Consider the following 14059-nt stretch of genomic DNA (forward strand, 5'->3'; position numbering starts at 1 on the left):
AAGTCACCAACTACATCCCTGAGGTTTCAATGTGCATAAGGTAGACCCCCACTCTCGCAACACTATCAATGCAATGCAAATGAAGACCCCATACCCGAATCCAAATACTACAAAAAACATAATGAGCCCACATTGTTTGGATGATTCAAATCATTCATTTGATGGGCCCTACACAAATAGGGCCCATCAAATGTGGGGGTCCACCATTTGATGGACCCCCACTCTCGCAACACTATCAATGCAATGCAAATGAAGACCCCGTACCCGAATCCAAATACTACAAAAAACATAATGAGCCCACATTGTTTGGATGACTCAAATCATTCATTTGATGGGCCCTACACAAATAGGGTGTGCCCAAAGAATCAGCTCCACGGGATCATCCTGACCTTTCGATTTGTAGACGGACCATAAATTGAGGAGGTCTACTTTATACAAATTGAAACCTCAGGAGTAATTGAAACTGAGTGTAGTCTTAGAAAGCGTTTTGTCTCTACAAACTTCGCCATTTCGTCTGTTCATGCCGTAGCTTTCTGAGATTTTCCGCAACCAAATCTTTCTTCATCTCTCTCCTTTTTTTTCCCCAATTTTTTTTCAAGAAATGGATCGTGAAAGGCTCTTGGAAAATGAGCGTCTACAAATCGAGCAGATACGAGCTTTGGAAATGGAGGAATTGCAGATTGAGGAAGTCGATCCAGACCTTAATCACTCGTCCTCTGACGATTCAAGGTCATTCCTTTTCTATTTCACTTATCTTTCTGTTTTTGAGATTTGTGGTTTTGATACTGTTGGAGATTAAAAAAAAACCCCAATTTTTTAATTAGGGCTCGTTTTGATGGAACCTGGCAATCTCTGCCTATTGACTTTGAACTGTATTATTTGAATTTAGTCTTTTTTAGATCGTTGCCTTGTTCAGCTTGCATGAATACCTTTTGATAATTTTTTTTCTTAGGACAACATTTTTTATTAAACACCTGCAAATGTTCCACCCCATAAATATTATAAGCCCTAATTTCAAATCTAATTTCCGTTTAAAATCCAACATTTTGATTTTTCAAGAAAGTGAGTCGTTTGCCCCAAGTAGTTTATGGTCTGAGCCTCACCTGTCTATCACTACAGTACTACAAACAAGTCCTTAGGTTTTTATGTTGTATTTTTATGATAAGATACTGCCCTAATCCCTTGCTTATGCAAGTATAAAAGTTAAAATAGTTGCAAGACTTTAAGAAGTACACTATAACATACCTATGTATGTTCCATACTCTTAACTCATTGTAACTTATTTGCTATTTCCAACACTCCATCTTGAGCTGAACCTTGCTTCTAACTGCTCTATGAATTCAGAGAATTATTTAATTCAACAAGTACCCTGTAGCTGGTCTCTTAGTATTAGGTCTCCTGCCCAGTCAACATTTGAAAATCTAGTCAATTTTACTTCTTTCTTATGATCATAATTGTATATCAGATCATGACATGAGTCAAGGTTCCTTTTGGATACCTTGTTATTCTTTCAGCATCTTTTTTTTTCTTGAATGATGAATAATTTTTTTTAATGAAGATAAAAGGGAAAGCCCCGGGACTGAGATGGTCAATACAACAACAAGAAGCAACTGGACTACAAGGAAAATCAAGGGAGGAGTGAGTAAAAAATCTCCAATCTAGTCCCGTCAACTCCCGATCAGACAAGCTGATCCGCGCTGCTACTGGCAGAACTCCTTGCATATATCAGTCCCGCAACCAAGATTATTTATTTTATTCCTAGGCCTTTGGATGCTCTGGTGAGAAGAAGAAGTGACTCGTGCCTAGTTAATGGAGTAGAAAGAGGTAGGGGCAGACCGAAAATAACTTGGGTAGAAACAGTGAGGAAAAACCTGAGGGCTAGGAACATAACAGAGAACATGACCATGGATAGGATAGAATGGAAGAAAAGGATACATGTAGACGAACCCAACTAGTGTCAGGAGTAGACTTGGTAAATTTGAGCTGGGTAGATCCTTTCACCTTCTTCATGAAAATTTTCTAAAGGATTCATTAGCCGACCCCAACTAGTTTGGGACAAGGGCTTAGTCGAGTTGAGTTGAGTTGAGAATCTTCTAAATGTTTTTTCCTTGGGTCATGCAACTCATGATTAACTGTTATACTTGATTCATATTGTAAGTAATTTCAGTTCGTCCAAGAGTCAAATACTGAAATGCACCAACCACCCTCGTGTACATTGGGGATCTATCACCTTTTATCCATTTTGTATGCTTGCCTTAATAGAATATGTAGGAGTTGCAATAGGCTTGTAATTAGACGTATTAAACATACTAAGAAGATTCATATTATATATTTTTTGGACTTGGGACCATCATTCCTTTAATATCTCTACCTCAATACCAAGAAATTAGTGAAGTTATCCAATTCCTTCATTTCAAAAATTTTTTAGGCCACTTTCCAGTTTGTTAATTTCTGCATTATTATCTCTAGTAATAATGATAACATTGACATAAACTAATACGAGAATTGCACCCGACCTAGTGTGTTTATAAAATAGTGAAGTGTCACATACACTTCTTCTGTATAAGAATTGCGCCCGACCTAGTGTGTTTATAAAAGAGTGACATGTCACATACACTTCTATTATGTTGAACTTGATTCAGCCTATCAAACCAAGCTCTTGGAGCTTGCTTCAGCCCATAAATAGCTTTCTTAAGTTTACGCACATAGGTATCTGTATCTGCTTCCTCAAAACCTTTTCACTATTTCATGTAAACTTACTTTTGCTTGCTATATCTTTTGGCAACAAGTTTGGCTTTGTATCTATCTACTCGGGAATTGGCATTTTCTGTAAAGCGGTTACCTCTTCTTGCATGCAATCAATCTATTTTTCATCTTTCACAACTTTTGTAAAGCCATCGTCGTAGTACAATATAGCATGCCTGTAGAACTAACTACTTCCCCACCCATCGGAATCTGTTTCTCGAGTGTTGCGATTGCTCGCGGGAACAGAAGATCACCAACTAAGCCCAAGGCATGATCCTGGATGGAAGGTTTGGAATTGTGGACACAGGGCCGGAGGCATACCAGGCTTAACAACGACTAAAGACCATTGGACGACCGGGAAAAGTCAGTCTAGTTTGCGGCTTTGCCGGCACTCCACCCTCACGAAAGGACAGAGCTCACACCGACCGAGCTGGGACGAGAGCCAAAGGAATTGCCTGAGCGAGCCTACCCGTCCTATAACATATCCAAGCTATCGTCTTGACAGACCCAAGAGACAGAGGAGGGCGGGACCCGTGGGTGAGAAGAAGAAAGAGGAAAGACAAGGGAAGGATGGACAAGCTCTTATAGAGAAGGTCGGACAGAAGGTCTTCTCCTTTTGTTTATGGCTTCATTGTACATTCAGAGCTTGCTTGCGTTTATGTTTACAGGCACAATACGTCTCGCACATATCAATGGACAATTCCTTCAATCGTTAGTGTCCCAATCCTCCATTTATCTATGTAATAAAATTCGCAAGAAGAATGCGAGGACAGGAAAAATCCTGTCTAAAGACTGAAGGGAAAAAGTATAGTTGGGCACACCTATTTGGATGATTTACACCATTCATTTTTGGTCCCCGCTGTAGATAGGCCGTGCCCCAAAAATCTTCTCTGCAAGATAATCCTAGCCCTTCGATTTGTGAAAATTTCTACATCTACATCGTCGTTTTTAACTTTCTAATCTGTACAGTTAACATAAATATATTGGAGGGTAAGGATCATCTTACGGAGAAGATTTTTGGGGCAAGCCCTATCTACAATGGGGGCCAACAAGTGAATGGTTTAGATCATCCAAATAGGGCAGTCTCATTGTATTGTTTTTCGTTCGTGTATTTCCACGGAAATATATGCGTGACCCCTATATAATTCCTCCCCAACTCGACACCTATCACTAAGCCTTCTTGCAAATTTTGTTACATAGATAAATAAAAGATTGGGACACTAAAGACTGAAGGAATTGTTTGTTGATATGTGCGAGACGATGATGCCAAATAGATGGAGATGTGATTATGCTTATGCTGATAAGACTTCTATGGTGGATTGTGAAGAGGGCTCTGCTATGCATTTTGTAGACAGAGGTAGAGATTGCCTCGCTGCAATCATTATTTAAGAGTTTCTCTGAATGCATATCCTTCATAAAGACAGCGAAGGACTAAAAATGAAGTAGCACCAAACTTGTGTAGAAAATTGAGAAACAAATAAGAGCAAAATTGAGAAACAATTAAGAGCTTAGATGATGCATGACAACTTAGGCGGAGGGAGATTGGAGAAGCAAAGGGAATGAGACTGATCTAATGAGGTTCAAAACTCTTTAGGAGTTACTACCATGGGTGTTGAATCTAGAATAGTTGAAATTGTTCCAACATCAGGGTTTCAAACCCACGAATTCAAGAAAGGGGAAAATTTTGGGTTGAGAAGGTATGTTGAAGGAAAAGAGAAATACAAAAAGGATAATATCGAGAGGAGTATCGTTACTAGGATAAGGATAGATACTAGGGCATCACACCACTACTTGCCAATGAATCAATGTTGGATATGGGGCATCACACCCACGATCAAGAGGGAAAGAAATCACTTCTCCTTTCACAAGGTTACAATTCTTTTATTCATTACATTATTCATTCCTTAGTCGTTAAAATAATGTCCAAAGAAGACTCTTTTAAGAGGAGAGATGAATATAACTACTTAGGTGACTCATTGCAAGAGAAGATGATAGATGAGTATAACTACCTGGGTGACATATGGCAAGTGAAGAGGAGAAATGAGTATACTATTTGGGTGTTATATAGCAAGAGAAGAGGGGAGATAATTATAACTACTTGGGTGGCCTCCTTAATGGGAGCATGGTTTTAAATTTCCACTGAAACTAACATGAAACGATTGAAATGTTTCTGTTCCCATCCCCACCAAAACACATACTGAAACTGAAGTGCATACCAAAACCAAAACTGTAAGTTTATTAGTGTTACACTTCACCAGTATGCATTGCATAATTATATTTAGATGATTTGCATTCGAAATGTGGTGTATATATTCTGTATAAATATTTATATTAATTACATGTGAAATCTGGTATGTACTAAATTATCAAACACACGGGACCGTGCATGTCACTAGGTGTTCAATGTTGTAAAACTAAAACGAGTATTTTTTTACTTACGTGATGGTTTTTTTAGTCTGCATTTGAGCTTTTTCGAACACTTCTTGAAGTTTCATCTTAAATGTCCATCATTTACATGTATTTCCATACGTTTCCATGATTTTATAGGAATTTCACCAAAATTTTCATCCGAAACCGACACGCTTTCATTTCCGTCATGACCAAAACACATACTGAAATCAAAACTTAAAGCCATGAACGAGAGATAAGAGACACATGAAACCCTTAAGCTGTTACGAATAGTAATTCAAGCTTACAATTGCTTACTTAAAATACACAAGATAAAATAAAAAAGTCACTTTGAATCGACTCTCGATAGATCTTCTTCTGTATGCCTTTGTGTAGTGAATGATCCCCCACCATTAGGTGGAATATTGGGAACAACATAAACATTAGAAACATGAAAAGACCGAAAGGAAGACGAAATCAAAGCCCAACCTGTTAGTATTATATGGCCTCAAAAGCCAATTTCGAGTAAAGTCACCATTCTTTTCTTATATTAGATATGAGAAAATATTTTTTTGGCAACTCTTTTTACTATCATGATTGTTATGGGTATGATAATTTAAGACTAATGATGCTGGAACTACCATGTTTTGATAATTGCACTAACTCATCCTGTCTTTCACTATTTAAAAAGTTGTCAAAGGTTATTACACTTCCAAAAAGTCCCCGGAAGCTAATTAAAAAAGAAAAGACAAGCTGAGTTTGTGCAATTATTAAAACATGGGAGTGCAAATATCAGTAACCTGATTTAAATGTCAAATATGATGTTGACATAAATGTTCCTAAGGTAATATTGTAGGAAATTCCTACTTAAGATTAAGGAAGTAAATGCCCAAGATATGGTGTCCCAGTTCCTTGTAGTCCTAAAATTGTTCACAACTGATAATTATGATTGGGCTCTCATTTTGGTACAATGGACACATGCTATGCTTCTCTTAGAGAGAGTGACTTATCTCAATCACTGGGGTGGAGATCTTAAGCAGACACGTGTCTAAAGTCAGTTTATATACCATATGGGATGAATGACTATAGAACACCCAGTGATATTTTCACTGTCTGATGATCGGATGATTCTATTTGTGAGATATAGTTAATCTCGAAACCTTTGGGGTCCACATGATTCTAGGTTTTGTTGGTGTGAATTTTATATTACTGAACGGTGATGCACAATATAAGGCTATGTATGGGTATGTTGGGTCCCAGTCTCCCAGGCACATTACATGTGATATGTGGATGCTGAACAAGGAATTCACTACTCAAATGGAAGAGAATAATTCAAATGTTTTTTCCATACGTCTTGGATTAAAAAATCTTGTGCCTATGGGATTTGATAAAAATGTTTGATCAAAATAATATTTATATTTTTTTGAATGATCAAAATAATATTTATATATTAAATATCTTATTTTGAAAATGAGAATTTCAAAGGAATTTTGGATTCCAATTAACTAATGGGACCATGTATGAAGTTTGTGGGCCAAGGGATGAGTCAAAATATGCCCACATGGAATATTGTCTAGTTGGCACCGGGGTTTGTAGAATTAGTAATTCTACAAGAAAGATATACGTGGAAATTTCCCAACTTTAGGGACTTATGACACTATATTGATAGGTAGAAGTACATTATTATTATTGTGGTAAATAGAATAGTGTAAATATATCAAATTCATGGGAATAAGATTCCCAATCTAAGTGGAATCCTATAACTAGTCCTGGAAACCTAGGAGGTCTTACATCCTACTGTCTGTAAACAACCCTAAGCATATAAGATGATCTAGTGAGACAATTTACAGGGTACAGCCTATTTACGTTGTGGCCCAACAAATGAACGGTTTGGAACTTTGGATCATCCTATGAAATGGGCCCCACTTTACTTTTTGAAAAATACAGGACTTCATGCGCACACACACCATATAAAATCTCATGGAGGCAATTTATGGGGTGCAGCCTATTTACTTTGTGGCCCAACAAATGGAGGGTTTGGATCATCCTATGAAATGGGCCCCACTGTACTTTTTAAAGAATACTCGACTTTATGCGCGCGCACACAGTAGAAAATCTTATGATTAATTTATTACCACATGTTGCTTATTTCAACTTTATGATTAATTGAACTTCCATGGTTTCAAGGAATTGTTTGGATTCTTAAAGGAGGCGTCTTTTCTGAATCATTGGTTCTTTGTACGCACAAAACTTCGGAAAAAATCATGTAATTTTTGCATTAATTCCCACCTCTTCCATGGCTCAATGAGCAATTTCTGACAAAGACGTCAAATTTATGAAGTATATTCACAGGTGTTCTTGTTAAATTATCTTTGTTTTGATTATTGAATCTTGTATTCTTTCTGATTGAGTACACTGTGTGCTGAATTATTTTGTCATCGAAGTGAGCTTGGAGACAGAGGGGCATCTCCTTATGGTGGCTTCACCTTCAACACGTGTTTGGCGTCATTGCATACCTATCTTGGTGGTAGGCACATTATATGAATTCGCCTTTGTTCTAGAGGCTCTTAGCTATGCAGATTAGCACCTTTATAATCACTTCTATGTAACAGAGGTTGAGGACACCCATGGTAGGCTAACTTTCTTGGATGGAGGTGCCATATTGAATCTGCCAATGTTCTACCTTGAAGGTAGCTTTTTTGCTTCAGCATTTTTTTTCTATTCAATCTTGATGTCCTATATGACAGTAATAGCAAAAAATCTGATCATATGATTTGGGTTCATCATCCAATTCTGAAAGAATCAAAGATGAAAACTTTATCTTTTACCAATCTTCTACTTTTGTTGCCCGTGCTTGGAAAGTGACATGGATTGTCATTCGTCACACTGATAGTTTAAAAACTCATTCTCAGATAAGAACTCACCCAACTAGCCAGTTATTGTTGCAAGGGGTTTTTTGTTTACACGCGTGAGTCAAAGGGGAGTCGTAATTTAGTCAGGGAGTTTTTAAACAACGATTTATATTCTAGTATTATTGTTGAATTTATAAAGAAATACAAATTTAACAATTCATCAATTAATTTAGGGAAAAATACACCCTCAACTTTCTGACACATTCAACTATAATCCTGACTTTTAAAAGTCACCAACTACACCCCTGAGGTTCCAATTGATTTTTTTAACGTGACGCAGTAGACGAGGAGGAGGAATTGACCAAAGTGCCTATCGTTATTAACTGAAGAGAAAACACTTCTACACTCAAAAGAACTAGGGGTTCACCGTCTTATCACATTGTATTCAGCTCTCGTTGTCTTCAACCTTCTCTCATCGTATTGAAGCTTCAGGTGCTTTTTTTTCTTCTTCTGGAAATTAGGGTTTCATTCATAGTTATTAGGAGAAATTGTAAATGGGGGTTTGGAACTAGGAAGAAATAGGTTTTTTGCTGATTCATTTATCAGCAGAAACCCTCATGTTCACACTGATAGTTGGTGTTATATATTTGTTATTTAACAGCATAAATCCTCGATGTAGGGGTTTTATTTGTTTTCGTTGACATCATTATCATCCTTTTCACATAAACCCTAATATTTTAGGGCTTTTTGTTGTCTTTCAATGTTTTTTCCTTGAAATTTGTGGTTTGATGTAGCCATGGGCTGGGGTTTCCTTGTCTGTGGTGGGATTGCGGTCCCCTCCGCAAATTACAATGTTTGCAACCATTTTTCTAATATTAGGGCTTTTTGTTGTCTTTCATTGTTTTTTCCTTGAAATTTGGGGTTTGATGTAGTCATGGGGTGGTGTTTCCTTGTATGTGGTGGGATTGTGGTCCCCCTCTGCAAATTACAATGTTTGCAACCATTTTTCTATTGGTAAAATTCTGTGTTTGCTACATGTGGTGTATAAAAAATGCTTAATGGTGGTCCCATTCGTTGTTTGTATGTCCTAACTTTGCTTTCAAATTTTCTATGACAGTGATGGCCTCTGATTATTTTATGTTTGAGGTCCATCATGGTGGAAAATTCGACACTCCAACAAAGGTATATAAAGGGGGTAGTGTGACCCACATTGATAATGTGGATCCAGATAAACTGTCATTGTTTGAGATGCAAGATATAATGCTAGAGATAGTTGGTATTCCTCCCAACTTGTTTATGTACCATGAGGTTCAAGAGAGGGGCAAGAAAGATGGGTTCCGAAGGATAGAATCTGACAGAGATGTGTTGGAAATGATAGACCTTCACAAGGGCCCAATTTCTTCTGATTTGGATGAGCGAACCTATCCCATGAGGAGTCTAAGTTACGATAAGAGTTAGTTTCCTTTTGCAAGAAGCCGAAGTTACCAAAAGAATTAGTTTTCTCTAAAAGAGTTAGTTTGATATTGTTGCAACATGCTTCCTAAATATGATTAGTTTCTATTTTAATTATTGATGTCTTTAATTGATTGAAGAGTCCTTCAATAGTTTCCATCTTGGGCTAGTTGTTTCTGTTAATTAGGACTGTTAGTTGATTTGTTTAGAAACCAATAAATTAGAGATAAGATTCTAATTTCTATATTGGTTTAGGAGTCTCTTTTAGCAAGTCGTGTACAAGTCTATATAATGTAAGGTCCATGGCCACGAATTTAGGGATGAAAAGATAATTTATATTGAATTAAGCTCTTTGCGCCAAATCTATGGTGATTAACTAGTCTAGGAGAAGGCCCCCTCATGGATCTCTCCCTCTCCCTCCCTCTTTCTCTCTCTCTCATATTCTTTCTCTATATACTAGCAACCTACAAACATCACATCTACTCCAGAGAATCCAGGTTTGGATTTTCTTTGTACTTTCTTCCACTCCCCTTCTTCTTTTCATACCCTCAAACTTTCTTTCTTATTTTCTTTGAAACCTTGAAACCTGAGACACCTTAGCTTTACCCTCCTCCAACAAACCCAACTCCATATCTTTAGACTGCCGACAACCCTAGCTGGCCACTGCACTGCCTCAAACATATACCAGTTTCAAGAATTGGTCAAGATCACCTTCCCAGCCCATTGCCTATCAGGAAAACCCTCTAAAATCTGTGACCTTTAAACCCTACCACCAGACTCATATACCTAAAAAGCTAAAACCTACGACATCCTTCACCCTGCTACCAGCCCCTCTCACAGCCATAAGGCTTCACCTGTAACCTGTATCAACCTTAAAACTTCTTTACGTTAAAACTGTTAACTTCACAGTTTCAAGAAATCCATTCTCCCACCTGCCGATCACCAGAAATCACCCAACACCCTGTCTTGTTCTTTGTAAAATACAACCAGTCCCCAAACTGCCCACTTGTAATCAAAATCAACCTCACCATTTCATCTTTAGGAACTGCTCTGAGCCTTAAAACGTGTAACCTGTTATCTATCCACTGTAAAACCCTTCCTAAACCTTTTTGCCCTTGACAGTAACCTTCATATATTTTCTAAGCCTTTACAACCCATCTTCTTTTACTGTAAACCACCCTAGACCCTTTCTTTAGTCATAACCATCCCTACGCACACGTCAGTCACCCTGAACTGAGGACCTGTACTTACCCTTCCGTCTCCTGCCTGAACTTAAACCATTCCTAAAATATTTCCTATAGGTAATTTACATGCCTGTTACAGTAATCTTTAAACTTCCCCAGTTCCTTCTATACCCCTGTTGAGGCCTTGAATTCCATCTACAACCCTTACTTTCCCAAACTACTTACTTATTCCCATATATCTCCATCCTTACCTTGAATATCAACGTTCCAGCATAGAATTATGACCGGAAGATCCCAGCACATGGATCATAATTCATACACCACGATGACTATGGACATGCCAGATTTTTATGGAGCTATTGAAGGAGTATGTATTGAATGGGTAGAAGCATTGGAAATGTGCTTTTGGCAGCATGACATAGACACTGAGCAAATGATTTGCATTGCCAAGGTAACTTTGGCTGGTTATGCGAAATAGTGATGGACAAAATTGGAGCATGTTAGAAGTGTATGTGTCTAAGGGCAAGATGGTCTTTGTACTATGTTCCCCTTTATATAAATACATAAGTGAGGGGGAGCTAATCTCCAACTCACACTTTTCTGTTCTCTTCTTCTCTTCTAACATATTACCAGAGCCCTAGGATTGTGGTTCCCTAGGGACCATCATTGGAAGAACCTAACTTCCTCTTCCTTCTTTCTCTTGCCTTCTTCCTCATCCCCCAAACCCTTTAACGTAACCCTAATCTCAGCCAGCCCCAACCCGACACCTGACCCTTACCCTACCCTTGCCGGAACCCTCCCAAACATCCCCATCTTCCTCGGCCAGCCCCCACTCGCGACCCTACCATCGTCGGAGCTCCCCGGCCCACTCTTCATCCCTCGCCCAAACCCTCGCCCGCTTCCCCCTTGGCTAGAACTCCCCGCCTCACTCTCCTATCCTTGTCAGAACCCCCGCCTCACTCTTCCCCCACCTCCTCCCTTCTCAAACCCCATCCCACCACCCCACGCCCCCTCGGTCACCTGTAAAACCCCATCCTGCCACCTCTTCCCTTCTCCCTTCTCCATCCTTAGTCCATCTTCTCTCACTTGAATCCTCATCTAATCCCTCTCCTGTCCCTTAAAATCATAATTCCCCCATTTCCAAAGCTTAAGATTATTTCCTTTTTTTTTTCTCTTTCCCCGATGACCTACATCATCTTCTTGACATTCTTTCTCCTTGCCCGCGGCTCCGATCTTGTTGGCTAGTCTCCCTATGTCACATTTTCATCTTGGTACTCCTCGGAACCGCGGCATGGTGTTCGGCCCCATCTAGTCATCCTTCTCTTTCTTATTCTCCCTTTGCTGATTGTTGTGGTTGTGAATCATCTTCTCTCTTTATCTTCATGGAGCCTCCTGTCCTTGAGGATCCCACTATCGGCATGACCCATGGGGCTGGTGCTACTCCTCCACCTTCGGCCTCTTCCTCTTCCAGCTATTCTCCGTCTGTGGCGGGTTCATTCTCACATATGACTACCGTCAAACTAGATGGGTCCAATTATCCGAATTGGAAAATGTCTGTTGAGACCTACCTCCTTGCTCGGGGCAAGGTTAGCTTCATTTGGCACGATCCAACCTCTACCACGGATCCTTCCTATGCTCGGTGGGAGCAGGATGACGCCTTGATCCGCATAATACTCTGGCAGAGCATGGCCCCTCATGTCGTTGGCACTATGATGTGCCTTTCGACCTCGAAGAAAATCTAGAAGATTACTGCTATCCTTTACTCCGGGGTTGACAACTTCGCTCGTATTTGTGCCACCTGGTCCGTGTGGCTACGCCTCCAGCGTGGTGATACCTCCCTAGCTACTCATCATAGTCAGTTTGTTTCTCTCTGCCAGCAGCTCGATATGTTTATGCCCCTCACCTCTGACCTGACAGTTCTCGCCCTACAGTGGGACCAGCTCCGTGTTGTTCACTACCTTGACAGCTTGGGCCGTGACTTCACTCATCTTCAACAATAGATCATTGGCCTCGGCTCCATTCCCTCTCTCACAGAGGTGTACTCTCGTGCCCAACTGTGTATCCTCGATGATTCCTCTCATGTTATCCCCGTTGATGGTTCTGCCTTGGTTGCCTATGACACCAGTGATCGATTTGGCTGCGGTGGCGGTACCTTTGGCCGTGGTAGTGGTAGAGATTTTGGTGGGGGTCGTGGTACTTGTGGGTGTGGCCTCCCTTATTGCACTCACTGTGAGAGATAGGGCCTTTATGTTGATACTTACTTTGCCCTAGACCCTGAGCTAAGTACCTTCTGCTCGGCGCATCTCACCACCGCTGGTCTTCCTATTGCCTTGACATCCTTCTCAGACGTCCTAGCGGTACAAGCTGTTACTTTCACTCTATCCAGGGCTGACTATGAGGAGTTTCAGTGTTTTTGCTTGAGCAACCGCCCTCCTACAGAGGGTTTTGCACATCTAGGTAGTTCACCGGTGTCATTTCTTACTTGCTCCAGCTCTTGAGTTATTGATTCTAGGGCCTTGAACCACTTGACTGGTAATTCTACTTCACTTAGTTCTTTTCGACCCTTTCGTTCTGCTTCTCACTCTGTTAATATAGCCGATGGGACCGCTACTCCCATCTATGGTATTGTACTCTTTCTCCTCATTCTGGCTTTACTTTATCTTCAGTCCTCTGTGTCCCTAAGTCTACTTTCAATTTGGTTTTTGTTAGTCAAATTACTAAACTTCTTAATTGCTCGGTCTCATTCTTTTCCTCTTATTTTGTATTTCAGGATCTCTCGACTGGGAGGATGATTGGTTCGGGTCGTGAGGAGGATGGCCTCTATCGCCTCGATTGTGACCCCCCTCACACTATTTTGCATAGCTCCGCCGATCCGTATCTATGGCACTGCCTTCTTGGCCACCCATCTATCCAAAAGCTTTGACAATCATCTGCTATTTCTTCTTCTATTCAGTCTTTTCACTGCAAGTCCAATGAACTTGGGAAGCACCGGCGTGTGTCTTTTCCCTCTAGAGTTGTTAGTAGAGTCTCGCGTCCTTTTGATTTAGTGCATTCGGATGTATGGGGTCCCTCGCGGCCATCTCTCTTAATGGATATCGATATTTTATTATATTTGTGGACGATTTCTCTCTTATGCCTTGGTTATTCAGATGTATCCGCTTTGAGGTCTTTCCATGCCTTTCTCACTTTTCATGCTGAGATCACTAACCAGTATGGTTGTTTTATTAAATGTCTTTGCACTAACAATGCTCGAGAGTACTTCTCTGCTCTCTTTCATGACTTTTTATCCATCCATGATATTGTTCATGAGTCCTCTTGCGCCTACACCTCTTAGTAGAATGGTGTAGCCGAGAGGAAACTACGATACTTTCTTGTATGGTACGCACTCTCCTCTTTCAGATGTGGGTTCCAAAACCCTATTGGAGTGATGCCATCGTT

At 40.0% G+C, this 14059-nt stretch overlaps 1 protein-coding gene across 1 annotated transcript in view; it reads left to right on the forward strand.

Annotated features, from left to right (window-relative positions):
- The first annotated feature begins 457 nt into the window (after nt 1-457).
- LOC143845418 (ATP-dependent protease La (LON) domain protein) overlaps nt 458-14059 on the forward strand; it is a 29014-nt gene continuing 15412 nt past the window's right edge. Inside the window, exons 1-3 of the mRNA XM_077353745.1 lie at nt 458-729; nt 7578-7660; nt 7746-7823. Of these exons, the coding sequence (XP_077209860.1) occupies nt 602-729; nt 7578-7660; nt 7746-7823 (289 nt within the window). The 5' untranslated portion in view covers nt 458-601. The remainder of the gene's footprint in view (nt 730-7577; nt 7661-7745; nt 7824-14059) is intronic.

This window comes from Tasmannia lanceolata, unplaced genomic scaffold (genome assembly GCF_043159265.1).
Source record: "Tasmannia lanceolata isolate RefF3 unplaced genomic scaffold, GAP_Taslan_0.1 ptg000015l, whole genome shotgun sequence".
Lineage (NCBI taxonomy): Eukaryota > Viridiplantae > Streptophyta > Magnoliopsida > Canellales > Winteraceae > Tasmannia > Tasmannia lanceolata.